The sequence below is a fragment of the Schizosaccharomyces cryophilus genome, assembly GCF_000004155.1.
Source record: "Schizosaccharomyces cryophilus OY26 unplaced genomic scaffold supercont4.2, whole genome shotgun sequence".
Classification (NCBI taxonomy): domain Eukaryota; kingdom Fungi; phylum Ascomycota; class Schizosaccharomycetes; order Schizosaccharomycetales; family Schizosaccharomycetaceae; genus Schizosaccharomyces; species Schizosaccharomyces cryophilus.
Window position 1 is genome coordinate 1127980 of NW_013185625.1, and position 16991 is coordinate 1144970.

The following is a 16991-nucleotide window of genomic DNA, read 5'->3' on the forward strand; positions in this document are numbered from 1 at the left end:
TGATGTATAAGTATATAGAAAATTCGTGTAATACCAATGTTCGCTAAGACGAAGTAGGCTTTCCTAGCAATTCTTAGCAGCGATCCACCAAAAGGAAGGGAAAGAAAAAGTTGGTTATTTCATAAAAAAAGATCGCTTATTTATATTGAAGGATCCATTTCTTCATTTAACGTAATTGACATATTGAAGAGCGCTATATTTTCTTACCTTGTATAGGCGTTCACAAGCATTTGCAAAATTACTATTTCGTTCGTTTCTTAAAAGTAACTTTTTTGTTTGTACAGTTTTGCTAAGGAGATTGGCAGTACAGTGTCCTTTTCCTTAAAGTCGAGATATTGCTCTTGTGCTTAAATATAATTTGTTTAATTCTCTTTGGGTTGATTTTGGTTTGCTCCACTTTGGTTTTTATTGCCAAAACAGAAAAAAGGTGGATTTTTTGCGTCAAATAGATTTCAATCAACAGGCTTTTGAATTTCGTGAATATCAAGGTTTTGTTGACGATTCTTGCCGGATCCTTGGCACAGTACTTTTATTTGTTCCTCTTTGCTAATTTATCAGGCTACAATAGAAGTCAGTAATACATTCAGGATGCCCATGGAGGCCAAAAAAATTGTCATCAAAGGGTTTGACCCTCTGAAGTCTAAACAGCGCCAAGAAAAGTATTATAATGTTATGATCCAACAACTCGATATTGCTCTGCAAGTCATTATGGCAGGATTAGGTCTAAAGACAGGTTATCAAGAGTTATATTCAGGTGTGGAAAATCTAACCAAGGCCAGCCAGGCTTCTCGTTGCTTCACTTTATTGCAAAATCACTTTACATCTGGTATTCAGCTTCTAACAGATGCTTGCTTGGCCTCCATTTCCCACAAGACGGACGATATCAATGCTTGCTCCATCGTTGTCCGACATTGGAAGCAATGGATGGAGCGTGTAGAAACTGTTCAGAACGTATTCTATTACATGGATAAAACGTTTCTAGCAAAATCTTCAGACTTTCCTACGGTAGAAGATTTCGCTCTTTCTTTGTTTCGTGATAAACTCTTGGCTTCCAAGGCCATTCAAGTTCCTTTTTTGAATGACGTTCTGAAACTTTATGAAGATATTCATTGCGCAAAGCCTATTGATCGTAGTTGCCTACAAGAAGCAATGTCAATGCTTCATCGTGTCAAATCCTATAGTCCCGTGTTTGTACCAATGTACCTTGTTTTTTTGAACCAGTTCTATGAATCCCAATCCGAGGATCGGATGAAATCGTTACCAATGAATGAATACTTGATGTATGTCCAACAATGCCTAGATTACGAATCTGTGCTGATTAACGAATTTGATTTGGTTCGCCATCAAAATGATATTCTACAAACATTACAGAAGCGTTTGATTCAAAGCCATTTATCTACCTTGGTTAATGGCATTCAAAAATTTGTGCAAGAACGCGATTTAAATTCGTGCAAACTTTTATATTCTCTACTCCAATTGACTTCAGAAACTTCTCAGTTAGTCCAACCGTGGTCTGAATGCCTCACCGAAATTGGGTTTCAGCTTGTAAATGATGAAAAAAACGAAGACCATTTAGTTCCTAATTTACTGTCTTTGCATACTTTTTTGCAGTCCGTTGTAGAAAACGCTTTTTCGAACGATGAAGCTTTATCATACGCCATGCGTAAATCATTCGAAACTTTTATAAACGGTGCATCAGGAAAACGTAGAGAAGCTCCAGCTAAGTCAATTGCAAAGTATATTGACTACTTACTGCGGTATGGTGAGCAGGTAACCAATGGCACTCCTCTACAGCAAATTTTTGAAACTCTACTAGATATATTTCGATATGTTTCAAGTAAAGACGTCTTTGAAGCGTTTTACAAGCGTGATATTGCAAAACGCCTTTTACTCAACAAATCAGCAAGCTCACAAAACGAGCGTATGCTATTGGAAATGCTAAAAAGGACGTGTGGAAGTCAGTTTACGCACGCTTTGGAAGGAATGTTTAAGGATATCAACCTGTCGAAGGAGTTTTCAAGTTCGTTTAAACAGTCAAAATTGTCCAAAAACCTTCATCGAGACCTCTATGTGAACGTTCTGTCCCAAGCCTATTGGCCATCGTACCCGGAAGGACATGTACGTTTGCCGGGGGACATGCAAGAAGATTTACAGCAATTTGAGAAATTTTATTTAACGAAGCAAACTAGCAAACAAATTCGATGGCTTCCTTCTCTAGGGCATTGTCTCGTGAAAGCGCGATTTCCTCTTGGCAATAAAGAGCTTAGCATTTCGTTATTCCAAGCATGTGTTTTGTTAGAATTTAATCGATGCGCGTCTGGGGAGGGTATTACGTATCGGCAACTACAAAAATCGACAGAACTGTCGGACGCGGATTTGACGAGAACTTTGCAATCCTTAAGCTGCACTCGTGTTCGACCGCTTTTGATGGACCCAAAGGGAAAAGTTCCAAAGCCGGACACCACTTTCTATGTGAATGAGGAATTTACAGATAAGCTGTATCGTATTAAAATCAATCAAATATATTTGAAAGACGAACGACAAGAAAGCGAAGAAGTTCAAGAACAAGTCGTTCAAGACAGGCAGTTTGAGCTGCAAGCCACGGTAGTGCGGATCATGAAACAGAAAGAAAGACTTCGTCATGATCAGCTCGTGCACATGACTATTGAGAGTTCAAAGGATCGTGGTGTTCCACCCGTTTCTGATGTGAAATCGACTATTGAAAAGCTCATTAACAAAGAATACCTGGAACGAGCAGAAAATGACGAATATGTATATGTATCTTGAGAGAGAAAGAGAGAAAGATTAAGAAGGTGTTTTCTTTTTATTAATGATGAAAATGAGCATGAAAGGAAACTAACAATTTACCAATGTTTATTCTTTCCTTTCCTTTGCTTTGCTTTGTTTACCCTCCAAAGTCACAGGCTATTTGACTGTATGGAGATTTCACATCGTCCATCCTTCATAACTATAACCGTGACCGTAACCGTAACCGTAACCTTTTGGCAAACTTCTCCTTGAGCAACCGGCCGATAGGCAATTTGGTAAGGTGGGTAGCATCTAATAAGGTTTCCCTCGTTCGGACGAAACAAAAGCTAATCGATATGTAAATAATCTTCTGATGATAACAAAATTAATGATCATTAGTATAATAATAACCATTATAATTATTATTATTATTACTATAATAGTTATATAGTGATTAAGAATCCAGAGAACAGCAAATCATAAGGCTTCAGTTTCTGTATCTCACTGCATCCTTCCAATACCAATGCAAGGTACGCTGTATATTTTACCCTTGCGAACGCTTCGACCATTCAATTTCATCTCGTCGGCCAGGCGAATTTCGTACGACACATAAGAATGTAATCCATTCGCTTAGATGCAATAACGTTCATTTAGTGTTCAACATGACGTGTCCTTCAGGACAAGATATTGCTTAAATGAAAACAAGTTACATCACAACCTTCGCTTTACGCAACGTGATACTATTTGCTACTCGGCACATTACCATTGACCGAGTAGCCCACGGAATAATTTTTGCAAAACGCGATAAATGCTAAATCCGGAAAAAAAGGAAAAGGCTCAAATATTCAATTCTACAGATAGACGAAGTGAACAAAAATAGATATATCAATAAAGTAAATAACTATGTAAAAAATCGTTAAAAATAAAGTAAAAACAAAAACTAAACCTTTATGCATCAACAGCCAACTTGAACTGATACCCCAAAAAATCTTAAAGATAATCCGGATCTTTATTTGTTTACATAAACCGCGTCGCTGTCTGAAATGCGGAGTTTGTCCCTCTTGCAAGCCTTTCGCTAATTGGTTGTCACCTGTTCTGCATACCCCAACAAAAATGCTTTAAAGGTTAATGTGGTGAGCAATTGAGGGTACAAAAATCCTTTTTTTAGCAGTCATCCTGTTCTGGCTTTCCAGTGGTCTAGAGGTATAAGAGTATCTAGACTCGACAATTTTTTTATATTCCACTTCAAACCATAACCTTTCTTCTGTATACACATTTTCTTGAAAGCAAAAGAGTCCAAGGAAGGATTCCTGTTTGCAAAAATCATATTTGCGTAATAAATTAGCTTAGCTGTGGGGCTTTTTTATTACTGTCTACTTTACGGTTATCAGATTTGGTTTATAGTGTGATTTAACTTTTCCCTCCCCCTTTATTCAAATTTTATTTAAATCTTAGTACCCAGGTGAAGTGGGTTTGGTCGTTTTCATTTTGTTTTCTTTTTTCTTTCGTTAGTTTTTGGAAGAAATTCATTTAAGTTATCATTAAAAAAGGTTACTTACAGTGTTCATTGTTGGATCCAAAAGAGAACAACTAACTCCTCGTTTGTTTTTTCTTTCCCCTCCCTTCTTATTCAATTTTAGATACTTCCCCCTCCTCTCTCTCTATCTAACAGTATATAAACAGTCCTTCCTTTTGAAACCGAAATTTAATATAAAATGGCCTTGGCAAAGCTTCTTTCTCAATCTTTGACCAGACGCGTCGCAGGTTCCGGTTTCGGTTCGCCGTTTGCCAGAAGGTCGCATTCTTCTGTGTTTGCTTCCAAGACATATATCTCTCCTAAGGCACGCTTTTTCAACACTTCCAGTCCTAAAAGAAATGCATCATCAGCCAAAGATGCATCTCCTTCCCCTTCTTCACCTTTTAAGAACCGCTGGAAGCTCGCTAAGCGAGTTGGTCTAGGTATTGTAGCTGCTAGTGTGTTTTTCTATGGTGTTTCCATCTATAACTTTCGTCATCCCGATCCTAAACAACCTTTCCCTGATCCTTCTAAAAAGACTCTTGTCATTTTGGGTGCTGGTTGGGGTGCTACTTCCATCCTTCGAACCGTCGATAGCTCTCTCTACAACGTAGTCGTTGTTTCCCCAAGGAATTACTTCCTTTTTACCTCTCTCTTGCCCTCTACTGCTACCGGTTCTGTCCACAGCCGCAGCATTGTCCAACCAATTCGCTATCTTCTTCGTCACAAGTCTCATTTTGTCAGGTTTTATGAGGCCGAGTGCTCCGATATCGACAAGGATGGCAAAACAGTCGAGATTAGGAGAAAAACTTCTGATGGTCAGGAGTTTGTTCAGCAAATTAACTATGATTACTTGGTTTGCTCTGTTGGTGCTGAGACCCAAACATTCGGCATCCCCGGAATCGAAGAGCATGGTTGCTTTATGAAAGAGATGTGGGATGCCCAAAAGATTCGCACCCGCATCATGAAGTGTCTTGAACAGGCTCAGTTCAAGGACCTTGATCCTGAAACCCGTCGCCGTTATGTTCACTTTGTAGTCGTCGGTGGTGGTCCTACTGGTATGGAATTCGCCGGTGAAATGGCTGATTTCATCAACGCTGATCTTAAATCTTGGTATCCTGAACTTGCTAACGATTTTTCTGTTACTCTCATCGAAGCTTTACCCTCCGTTCTCCCCATGTTCAGTAGCAAGTTGCGTGAATATACCAAGTCTCTTTTCGCTAAAACCAACATTAATATCAGAACCCAGACTGCCTTGAAGAAGGTGACCTCAGATAGCATCATTGTCGAAGTTACCGATCCAGAAGGTAATAAAGTTGAAGAATCAATTCCTTATGGACTCTTAGTATGGGCTGGAGGCAATAGACCTCGTCCTCTCATCAAGAATCTCATCGAGTCTTTGAACGAACAAACCAATCGCCGTGGTTTGATTGTCGACGATTACATGCAAGTCAACGGTATGCCAGACGTCTTTGCTCTCGGTGACTGCACTTCTACTGCTTACGCCCCTACTGCTCAGGTGGCTTCTCAACAAGGTGCATTCCTTGGTCAGCTTTTCAACAAACTTGGCTCCCTTGACTTCGAGAAGCCTCGTGTCGACAGACATATTGCCATTGGCGAGGAATTAGATTCTGCTGCTCTTATCTCTCTCGCTAATGAAAAGCATGCATCTACGAAGGTATTCCGTCCTTTCAAGTATTCTCACCAAGGTTCTCTTGCCTATGTTGGTCATGAAAAAGCAATTGCTGATTTGAATGTTCCTTTCCTCGATAAGCAAATCCATGCCAGCGGTTATCTTGCTTTCTTTTTCTGGCGCTCTGCCTATCTTTCAGAATTATATTCCCTTCGTAACCGTACCAACGTTTTGTTAGATTGGATCAGAACTTCCCTATTTGGCCGCGATATTTCTTCCCTTTAAACATCTCCCCACTCAAGATATGTAGATCTTACTTTGGGCTTATTTTAAAGTCATCTTTACACTAAAGTGCGAAGTTGATTTCAAAAGAGCTAGCAACAGTCTGATTTTAAGTCTCGTTTTATTACTTACATACAGGTTTCTTTTTTTGTTTGTATATTCTTTTATAGCTATTAACTTTTCAATACATTAGATTATTCGTATAAAATTTCGAAGTCACGCTTTAGAGATTGCCATATGTTCAAACCTTCCTCTTCATACTTGATGTGCTGTTTGCAATAGTCAATGTAAGGGTTCCCGAGTATTGTTATGTAGTTCTGTAGATACTGAATTTCTTCTTGTAGGGATTGATCAATTCGGAACCTTTGCCGAAGGGTATCGGCATAAAATTGTTTTTTCTAAACCCTGTGTTAAATAAACTTCTAGTAATAATATTTACCTTATGCAAACTGTTTTCAATTCGGTTTTCGGGGCTCCTGTCAAGAATAGCAGAGCTTCTTCCATTAGTCGAATCGTTTATCGTAGCTTCTCTTAATAAATTCTCATCATTAGATATTAAATGTTTAACTTTGGTTAAATCAGAACCAAATGGGATGGTCATTCTCTCAATCAATTGCTAATTGTTAAAACCCATATACATACACTTTGACATACCCTTAATGATATAAGCATCTTGGTTTCCCGAGTAAGATTAATTATAAATGAATTCTTCAATGTAAAACTTCGTTGATGCAGTAATGTATCAATATTGTAGGCATGCCTACTGACCAAAGACATGGTATTGCTTTCTCTTTGGGCAAAAGTAGAATTGAAAACTCGATGATAGATACCACTGTCAAGTAAGCAGCTAAATAAATTAGTAAAATGAAATTCAACTTTTATACTCACTTAAAGGAGTTTTGTAAACGATTGATATCGTCATGAAGGTGATCCACTGTACAAATAGCTTTTTCAAAAATTTTAATAATATTGACCTGATTATTAATTGCTATTGTACAAGCAGTACCAGCTTTTAAAAGCCGCTCTTTACATGATTCCGATACATCAGGTACAGAGTCCATTGGCTCTTGAAGAATGGAAGCGATGCTTCCTTTTATGAGGGTAGAATTTTCTTTTCTCCAGTTTTTGAACACCTAAGACAGTTAGTATTAAGTTCGTATAGATTCCTCCTTTTTAGCAATGTAAGCTCGTACATTAGGCTCTTTGAAAAATACTTGAACAATTTCGTCTTCCGAAAAGATTGGATGATAAGCAACGTCATTTACAAAATCATATAGCCCCTGTCTTCTATGTTCTAAAAATGTGTTTCTGCTGGATGCTGTTCGTTTGGCAACTACATCTGTTAGGAGAAAGCATCGCCAAAGCATGGAATTACTTACAATGGAACTTTTTTGAAGCTATAAATATTGTTAAAATTTGAGCGGAAGCAAACCATTTTTACTTACGTAGTAAAGGAACTCTTCTCCAAGGGTATTTTTCCACAAGGTACGAGTGAAGCCTAAAGATCCGTTAGTATTCTTGAGTACTTGAAGTAGAATACACGGACGATAGTACATACCAATAAAAGTCACTATATCGCCTTAACACCTCTCGAGTATTGCGTGAATCTGAAATTATGTAATTGTTATGGCGGTAAAAGAGAGAGCCACTAGGTTCAAGATCAATATCAACGTTTAGCTCGTTTTTGTTAAAGAAAGGATCCGTATGTGTATATCGCCGACTAAAGTTACGTTGGTTGTTCTTTGATGAATCTATTAAAGACTGAGGCAAAGAATCTAACGAAGGCTCTGTGAAAGGTTGAGACAAATAAATAGGAGAATTGGTTTTACCAAAGTTATCATGTGTAGTCTTTCTCGGAGGATAAGATGTATTTTCGGCAGCTCCCTCCCTTGGAGAAGGAGACGTATCGGGAACAACAGGGGCTGATTCTGAAGAAAAAGAAGAGGAAGGCCTGTATGGATTATCATAATTGTATAAAAACCCCTTTCTTTCTGTAGGAGAAGGAGTAGAAGGAAAATTAGGGAAAGGGGAAATATTTTGTAATTGCGGAATAGAGGAGACAAGAAATGGGTTTGAAGATGTTCTACGAGAGCTAATCGTGGAAGGATGAGAGAAGAGGGGTGCTTCAGTTTCATTATGAAGAAGAGACGGGTCTAGGTTACACCTTTGAAGGATAGGTAAAACTGAAATGAACAGTTAGTAATTCATCGATCGAAACCTGAATATAGAAAGTTTACCATTTCTTTGCTTTTGAAGTTGCTCCAAAGTAGTGGGAACTCCGAGTTGATAAAAGGCGGCAAGTGCTAAAAGGGCAAAAAACTGTCGTTGTTGCAAGGGTTCGCTCGTGCACTGGATCAAGTCGAAAAATTCTGAAATAACTTGGTCAGGTATTCCAAATATTTTGGAGTATAGAGACGGGTTTGGGTAAAGAAATTGATCAAGGTTTTGAATTTCTTCCCAGCATTCTTTATACTGAGATGGAATTGACGAGTTTCCTAGCACTATTAGAAAAAGTTTCCTACTAACTGGCTTCTATGCATACCTAAAGCGGTTTCAAAAGTCAGGGGTTTGATGGGAGATCCCCAAGTGCTATTTGAAGCCCATGGATCTGGTTCCATAAAGACATTATCACTCATAGCAATTAATATATATCAGCATAAACGAAATTTCTTCTTTTTATTAAGTTAATGTCTTATTCTGCGAATACCATAGAATAGTACAAATGTTACGTTACAAACCGACAGAATTCCTCAATTTTTTCCTGGAAAATTACGGCAAATAAATATTTCTAATAAATTGTACAATAATCCTCTTATTATCCTTGAAAACTCAAACAATAAAGGGAATTGAAGTCGGTTTTAAAGAGGCCTTCAAAGAAGCATTTGGTGGTGGTGGTAAGTAACAACATGATGAAAAGTAACGCAGCTATGTATGTAAACAAAAATATTAATTAATAGAGAATCGTTTTATACACTAGGAAGCTCATTCAGCTCTTGTTCCAGAGAAATTCAAAGTATGTAAGTCAATAGAACAATTATTCGTATTTCGTGAAAATACAATGAACTTGTTCACTAGTTGATGTTTTCTATTTTCATTCTCGTTCCAATTTTGAGGATCAACGAAGCATTCTGATTCATGCAAGTAAGCTTAATAATTTGCATCCATCCCTTTAGTTGACTGAATTGCTCCTTCTGAAAATATGAACAAAGATGAGTACGCTCTCGAATTGAAGTAATCAATCTTTTCTGCGTTCGTTCAGTCATATCGGAAGAGAAATACTTTTTATGTTTTCTCATTAGAAAGGTAAAAGCTCAGTTACTTTAAGAAACCTTCCCTACCCTCTTTTGAATGGAAAGTATAGACATACAGTCCATAAGAATAATCAAATGGCATTACACTTGGAAGCATTCGCTGTCAATGGATACATATTCTTAATTCATTTAACATGAATTATGTGTAGTTTCTTTAAGCATTCCTTACTGCTGTTAATTATGGAAAGCCTAAACAGAAAACGTCAGCATACCAAAACACTACTGGGTAGCTTTCAAGTTCCTTGATGAAATCAGCTTCAGCTTCATCTTCATCTTCATGAGATAATGGCCTTTCGTATGTATTTTGTAGCACCTCTCAGCTTTAGTGCTTGTTGAAATTTCGTTTCTTCTTTACAAGCTACGTGCAGCGTGTTACTTAAAATCTAATTAATAATGAATGAAATAGCCTAATACTTACAATACATATATTTCAGAGCTTAGGTGGTTTCATAATAAATAGGCTTGTCTCTCGCTCTGCTGCTTTCCTTTCTTCTGGCTGTATAGCAGCAACACAATGTCAGTGTGTTATTTAATATAAAGGCATTGTCAATTTTTTTTGGAATTCTTTCTTCTATTGAAAAATACTATCATTTAGTTACTAGAAAGTGAATTGAGGATCGCTTAGTACGTGGCCAAAGAGTTTGGGTTGCATTTGCAGTATTCTTCGAAAACGCGCGATCTTCGCGCGTCATGCAGCGTTCGCAAGACTTTGATTTAATTTTTGATTCCTACGACTTTGGAAAGAAAGGAAAAGTATGTGGATTCGAGCATTCTGGCTTCCAATTGAATCCTTGTTGAAACAACATCATTGGAACATTGCTAACAAATTGTAGATTAGCTTAAACAAATTCCTTTCGGTTATAGATGACATTGAGCTTCTACGTTCAACTTCTGCTCCTCCTCTTTTAAACGAATTCCAAAAGCGTGCTACATCAGAGTTTGTCCAAAAGAACCCGGATCTCTCCATTACCAAGGAAAATCTACGAGAAGTATACTTAAAGCTAGTACAGTCGAGTAAAAGTGGAAATGCTGACACTGAGAAAGACCCCGTGGAGCAAATTGTCTTAAAATCAGTTCCTTTAGTACAGCACTCACAAGCATCATCACCTGCTCAGGAACATGCAATGGAGGATTCCTCTTTTGACTCCATCGAAAGTCCGTCTAAGATTCAAGCTCAAAAGCTTCTTCTACCGACTACTTCAAAACAACTAGAGATGAAATCCCCCAATATCATCAGTACCCCTTTTGCCCACTCGACTCCGCTCACATGGTATGCAAAAAAAAAGAAAATGGTATTTGTTACTAATAATTACAGGAATCCTCTACCTTCTGCCGCTGACAGGGTAGCCAACCAATTCAGCAACTATGGTATCGAAAATAATACAGTCAAAAGTCAAAACTTGCGATTGAAGGAACTCCAAGATTCTCTGGATCAAGCAAGAGATCAAGCCAGAAATAAATCTAGAATTGTCGATCTGTTAAATGGAAAAATTGACGAATTGACTCACTACCTAGGTTCCCTTGAAACTCAACATAGAGAAATGAGTTTAACACAAGAGGCTCAAAATTTGCAAATTAGAAAACTCAATAGTAAAAACGAAGCACTAGGAGCAGAAAATGAGAACTTTCAATCGGAGCTTATAGCGAAATCAAATGAACTTATCCATGGAAAGAAGCAACTTTCCATTATAGAAAGCAAATATGCGAGTGCTTTGGAAGAATTAGAGAAAAAAGCAAACAGCTTCAACGAATTATACAAAGCTGCTTCTGAGTCGTTGTTAAACGAAGATGCTTTATCAGGACTAAAGTTTGAGAACCATAAATTACAAATCCATTGCCAACAGCTAGAGGGCGAGTTGGAAGTGTTTCGAAAGGGAAAATTTAGCAGTTTAGAAAAAAAGTCTTTAGACTCTCCTTCGCCTAGCAAGTTTGAAAAACTCACTGTTTCTTCTCCTACCCCTTTTTTGTCAATACCCTTTTCTCCTGTGAAATCATTCGTTGAAGAGGAAACTAACGAATCTCCATCTAAGAAATATCAAGTGGAACCAAAAGAAAACCTTTACAGGGATTTGGTAAATCTGACAAGCTCTCTTGAGACAGAACGTTTACGGAACAAAGAATTGATTTCCGGATTCACCATACTTTCAGAAGAAATTGGAATACAAAAGTGGATCATACAGAGCTTATCAAACATGTCCCCTCTTTTGCATGAATTTAAAAAACGATATGAAATCTCGATGCCCGGACTAGACGACTCAAATACACCCGAGTTATATTCGAGCATTCAGTCTAGTAGAGAAGGTAGTGTTATAGACGAAGATGAACTTACCCCAGGCTCTTCATTTACAAACCAGGTTATTTCATTCATTGACGAACATCCAGCTTCTCCATCGAATGTCATTCTTTCCGAAAAAGTTAAAATAAAGTTAGCAGGTTTTACAAAAGTCAAATGGCGGTCGGTGATTGTTCAGTTTTTCATGTCCTTATTTCTTACACTTCAGGATTTTTGCTATATTGTATTAGCAGCTTTTTGTCAGCAAATAATACGACTTCTACTGTCATTTTTCGAAGATTTAATTCAAATATCATATAATGAAAACAACCTGGCTCAACCTTCATGATGAATGTATGCCTAATGAACGCAATTATATTAATGAGGGCGTATCTGCCAATCTTTTCCTAGGAAACAACTACTAATGTGCGCTTAATAAACATAATTATAATCAGTGCTACAAAATTAATTTTCGAAAGTGTCGAGGATCATCAATCAAATCATAAATTCATAGGACTCATTCAAGGTATTAGTGTCGTGACAACGTATCATAGCTAGTTTATAAGACATAAATATTCTTGTTTTCTTTTACAACATTTTGAATCATTAAGCAACTCTTTTCCGAGATTTTGATGTAGATGAAATGATCAAGTAAGTAATGAAGGTTGTACATATCCCAGTAAACCAAAACAGGGCGGTAAAAACGAAAAAAGCGGATACCTTATGTGTATACATGAACCATCTAGAAGTATTATATTAGCAAAATCTTATCTGAAGATTTAACAACATACCGCATGCCGTGTAGTTTGGATGCAAAAGCTAGAGTTGCATCATAAAACTCAATATCCTTAGAGTGGATATGAATACTTGCACTCTTAGGACTATCACCAACATAGAAACGTGAAGATAGTGTGTTAATTGCACTGCGATGTTTCCCAAACATTTCAGACTCCAAAAGCTTTACGCTTACTGTATCCCGCTCTTCTAAGATCCCCGCTAGATAAAGAGGAAAGCAAAGTACGAGCTTCAGCTGTTCGTGTATACTTGAATAATGTGGAAAAAGGACCGTTCTGGAAACAGATTTTATCGTTGTCTGCTCGGTTCTTCCATGAAAGTCGACTGAAATCATGAAATTTCCTACCTCTCGGTTACGTCGAGAACGGGGGATACTCAATTGAAGGATAGATGTTCCAGGAAGCCTAGGATCTATGCTGAAGTGATCCAAATTCACTTTGGCATAGGGGTAATCGCTTCCAGTTCTGTATACATCAATGTGTCAGCATCCTCAAAGAAAGCATCAACCTAGAAACTTACGTGTAATTAAAATATACAGGATATTGTACCACTGCATGAGGAATAACCGTGTCATAAAATATTATATAACTAACGAGACTAGGAATAGAAAATAGAACAATAATAAGGATCCCAACAAATAACTTAAATCCACCTATAAATGAACGTAACCAAAGCTTCATTCTCTTCGTTTCGATACAAATTCCATATAGTTAGAGGCGACAATAAAATACGAGAAGCATGGATTCGGCTCTTCCGCGCGTCCGTACCGCGGCAAAAGTCACCACCAGAAGGAGGCAAATTATTGTAATAAAATCAAAAAGGACGTAAAAATCCATTTGACCACTTCATAATCCTTACAGAAGATAAAACTTTGTGTCAATAGGAAATAGACTGAGAATCAAGCGGTTCTCTTGTATGTATTATAATTCAAGATTAACGGCAACAATAAGCTTTATTGTCAAACAACAAACTCGTAATCGTAGGCGTTATAAACTTTTGGTCTTCTTCCTCTTATGCATTGCTTAAGTTCGCCTTGATCTTTAAGAGTTAAAGGAAGATATTAACCATTATTTATTTGTACTTAGGGGATAGAATATATTTATTTTTTGGGTTTTATTAGGATTCTTTTTTCTGATGGATACAATTCCTGAATTTTTACAAAAAGTTAAACAGCAATACTTGCAGCAAGTCAGCTTGGATCAGTTTCAGTGGGTAACATCTGACAACGAATGGCTGACGTTGGCTAAGCCCTTTGCACAGGCTTATTTAAGTGAATTTTTGTATCCATCTATCTATACTAAGTTATTTTTGAAATCCTATTTTCGACTACTTGATATACACTGTCAAAACCATGCGGAGCCCAACGAGACGCTTTTGTACATATACATAGAGTCACTCTCGAGCAAGCAAATACCTCCTGTGCAATATACCTTGGGTGATTATTCAGTTCAAGTGTACGAGTCTCAGAATATTTTGTTACGAGAAGGGACCACTGGCACACGTACTTGGGAAGCTGGAATGGCTCTTGCGGAACTGCTATATCAGAACCCTATACCTCCAGGGACCCGAGTTGTGGAACTTGGTGCTGGTACTGGCTTAGTCAGTATATTATGCTCAAAAATGGGAGCTTCTGTATTGGCCACTGACGGAGATAATAAAGTTTGTCAGGGTGTAAAAGAAAACGCTCATATGAACAAGTGTGCGCTTTCTGTTCAACGCTTGCTTTGGGGTGTTGATCCGCCTGTTTACGCTGAGCTTGTCCTTGCATCAGACGTTGTAAGTTGATTACGTTCATTTAAAAGACGTACTAACTGTTTGCGTTGCCCTGAAATACAAAATATTTGTCATATGAGCATCCTTGGACACATGGCAAATATTTTCATTCAGGGCATCCTGATGTTTAGACATACGAAGGTGATTTACGATGTTTAGCGACTACGATGAATGACCTTACTCAAGTCAATCCTCGTTGTAAGATTCTTTTAGCCGCTGCACTTCGAAGACAGGAAACAATTGATAACTTCTTACAGTTGATCCCCAACTTTAATGTACGAGTTTTAACAAACAAAAATTACACAAAGCTCCTTTATTACAATAGTCCTCCTGTTATTTTCTATGAGATTTCCCGGTAAAAATGGGTTTGTTATTTTTATAAAAAACATCTTTAATGGTATCAGAGTGGAGTAGCCTTACAAGGATGAAAAACAGTTTCTTAATATAGAATTGCTGTAATAGTATTTGAAGATAAAAAAGATCTTCTGAGTTCTATACATTTCATTATAGTTTTTAAACGACATTCTTGACAGTAGACTGTTTTGTACTGAGCAAATATTAGAGCGTAGCTTATTACTTTATTTTTTTTAGTAAAACATGACGATAAAGTAACTTTTTGCGCAAATTTTTAAATCATTCTTCATCCATTTGAAATTGTGTTTCTTCGTCCAACGCTGAATCATATGGAAGCTGTTTTTCGTTTGCTTGGAATGGAGTTTTTAAGGCTAAATCCTCTTCACGTGTTTTTCCATTTACATTAAGCTTTGCTTCGAAAGCCTCAGATATAGCAGACAGATTGGAATGCATTGCTTTTGTATGGTTAAGATTCAACGAATCTTGGGATATTTTTGAGATTGCAGCTGGTGACACTCTAGTAGACGTATTGTTTCCTTCCTTATTTCGTTCAAAGAAAGCAAAAAACCTACTCGAGGTTGGTGTTCCATTAACCGAACCGAAGGGTGTAGCATTATTGCTACTTAAACCAGATGACGCTTTCGATATAAATCGATTTGTAGACGAAGAACTGGGAAAATCATCACCGTGACTCATTTTTCGTTCTAGCTCAGCCGGAGTTAGGAGTTCTTGCAAACTATTAGGGATAAAGTCTTCTTCATTAGCAAATTCGTCAGCTCCATCAGTGCTTAACAATTCATCTTGAGATGTTCCTACAGACGAGCCATATAGCGATGTTGAAGGGAATAAACTTTGGGACGCAGACAATTTACTAAAATGAGTCTTATCTGTGTTTTTTGAATTATAAGCATGAAAATTTGATGGACTTGTTCCGAGGGTAGACATCAGGTTAGGGACACTTCGACGACTAGGGAATGCATGCACATTATCGAAAGATGCAGACGAAGAATAAAGTAAGCCACTATTCCCTAAATTTTTCAAACCGTTTGATCCATGTCCGGACACTGGAGGTGGACTTTTTGCAAAGCGTCCAATATTGTTAGTTCCGGCATAAGTACCGGATGATATTCTAGGAAGAATAGAGGCACTTTGGGAACGATCCAAAGAAGGCGACCTTAAACAAAAGGAAAAAGCATCTTGAGGGAGTAATTTGAGATTACGCACACCCGTGCTCAACGAATTCATTGGTAAATAAAACATTTGATGATTCTCTGGGGTTAAAGGAGGAGAGGATAACATTCCAGGACCCGAAGAAAAAGATGAAGATCCTTCAACTAAGGGAGGCTTCATAGAGGGATTAGATACAACTCTTTTTGTTGATGGCAATATGGAGGCATTCATAGATGTATTATAAGCATTAGGTGATGAAGTTTGATCTTGATTATCATTAGTTTTTGAAGGGACAAAGGAAATATTTTCTTGGTCCAAATTATTACTTTCTGGTGGAGCATTTGCTTTTTTAGTAGATTCCACTGACACGGTAGGCAAAGCGTTTTCGCCAGTAGAAGCCATATGCATCGCATTGTATGATTCAATTACAGGTTCCGGTTTTTTCTCTATTGGTGTTTCCATTCTTAGTTCCGAGTCAGCTATTTCTTTCGAAAACCTTGGATTTACCATTGTAGAGGCAACTTGATCTGTAGGATTCATAGGGCCGGCAAGCATTGATGAAGTTAGGGCGCGAGTTTTTACACGTCTTCCATCCGGAAGGATATGTTCTAATGCACATTTGGAGCCGAATTTGCAATTCCCTTTTTGAAAATATTTACAGACAGTTTTTTCGAACGCAGATTCCAAGTCGTGACTAAAAATACAGTTTTTCCCGCTTGTACAGGTTCCTTGGCGAAAGAACTTACATGGAACATGTTGTAAGCCTAGTATATTGATTAGCAGCCGTACAGATATAATACCGCAGAAACTCACTTTTCATTGCGGGTCTAGTGAGGGGAGTAGCTTCGGAATTGAATTCACTCAAGTGATATTTTTTCATATCTTCTGCATTTTTAAAAGCGTGTTTTTTCGTCATCTTCGTTTCTGAGCGATTGGTTCACAATCCACTGCAAATCAACCGTTTTTAAAGACGCAGCTTAAACTGCATCCAAATGGTCTTGGATTACTCCAAAAATAGCTTGTTTTCCGCGAAAACTGAATTTTATGGCTGTCGGAGGTTGTAGCTTGTTATGGTAGCTTGGGCCAGGTCGAACCGGCCTTTAGGGTAAACACTTGATATAAGATGGTGAAAGATAC

At 37.7% G+C, this 16991-nt stretch overlaps 7 protein-coding genes across 7 annotated transcripts; 4 read left to right on the forward strand and 3 right to left on the reverse strand.

Moving 5' to 3' along the window:
- The first annotated feature begins 77 nt into the window (after positions 1 to 77).
- Positions 78 to 3349, forward strand: SPOG_02044 (Cullin 4). The gene has a single exon (XM_013167148.1). It carries the CDS (start codon positions 589 to 591, stop codon positions 2785 to 2787), a length of 2199 nt encoding a protein of 732 aa, XP_013022602.1. The 5' UTR covers positions 78 to 588; the 3' UTR covers positions 2788 to 3349.
- A 1114-nt stretch (positions 3350 to 4463) lies between these two features.
- SPOG_02045 (NADH dehydrogenase) lies at positions 4464 to 6182 on the forward strand (the record flags this gene model as incomplete). The annotated part of the gene is made up of 2 exons (XM_013167149.1): positions 4464 to 5571; positions 5611 to 6182. The coding sequence occupies 2 exons, from the start codon at positions 4464 to 4466 to the stop codon at positions 6180 to 6182; spliced, it is 1680 nt and encodes a 559-aa protein (XP_013022603.1).
- A 114-nt stretch (positions 6183 to 6296) lies between these two features.
- Positions 6297 to 9069, reverse strand: SPOG_02046 (sorting nexin Mvp1). Its single transcript, XM_013167150.1, has 10 exons — positions 8722 to 9069; positions 8417 to 8674; positions 7738 to 8362; positions 7625 to 7677; positions 7559 to 7576; positions 7373 to 7512; positions 7068 to 7312; positions 6834 to 7026; positions 6619 to 6795; positions 6297 to 6577 (listed from the first exon to the last, which is right to left on the reverse strand). The coding sequence occupies exons 1-10, from the start codon at positions 8813 to 8815 to the stop codon at positions 6374 to 6376; spliced, it is 2007 nt and encodes a 668-aa protein (XP_013022604.1). The 5' UTR covers positions 8816 to 9069; the 3' UTR covers positions 6297 to 6373.
- Positions 9070 to 10005: 936 nt separating this feature from the next.
- SPOG_02047 (meiotic spindle pole body protein Kms1) lies at positions 10006 to 12389 on the forward strand. The gene is made up of 3 exons (XM_013167151.1): positions 10006 to 10243; positions 10324 to 10760; positions 10806 to 12389. Exons 1-3 carry the CDS (start codon positions 10181 to 10183, stop codon positions 12109 to 12111), a joined length of 1806 nt encoding a protein of 601 aa, XP_013022605.1. The 5' UTR covers positions 10006 to 10180; the 3' UTR covers positions 12112 to 12389.
- Positions 12052 to 13403, reverse strand: SPOG_02048 (siepin). The gene is made up of 3 exons (XM_013167152.1): positions 13077 to 13403; positions 12554 to 13021; positions 12052 to 12504 (listed from the first exon to the last, which is right to left on the reverse strand). The coding sequence occupies exons 1-3, from the start codon at positions 13235 to 13237 to the stop codon at positions 12369 to 12371; spliced, it is 765 nt and encodes a 254-aa protein (XP_013022606.1). The 5' UTR covers positions 13238 to 13403; the 3' UTR covers positions 12052 to 12368.
- Positions 13404 to 13691: 288 nt separating this feature from the next.
- Positions 13692 to 14689, forward strand: SPOG_02049 (methyltransferase; the record flags this gene model as incomplete). Its single annotated transcript, XM_013167153.1, has 2 exons — positions 13692 to 14333; positions 14462 to 14689. The coding sequence occupies 2 exons, from the start codon at positions 13692 to 13694 to the stop codon at positions 14687 to 14689; spliced, it is 870 nt and encodes a 289-aa protein (XP_013022607.1).
- SPOG_02050 (zinc finger protein Cps3) lies at positions 14658 to 16981 on the reverse strand. Its single transcript, XM_013167154.1, has 2 exons — positions 16668 to 16981; positions 14658 to 16618 (listed from the first exon to the last, which is right to left on the reverse strand). Exons 1-2 carry the CDS (start codon positions 16768 to 16770, stop codon positions 14964 to 14966), a joined length of 1758 nt encoding a protein of 585 aa, XP_013022608.1. The 5' UTR covers positions 16771 to 16981; the 3' UTR covers positions 14658 to 14963.
- Positions 16982 to 16991: the final 10 nt, after the last annotated feature.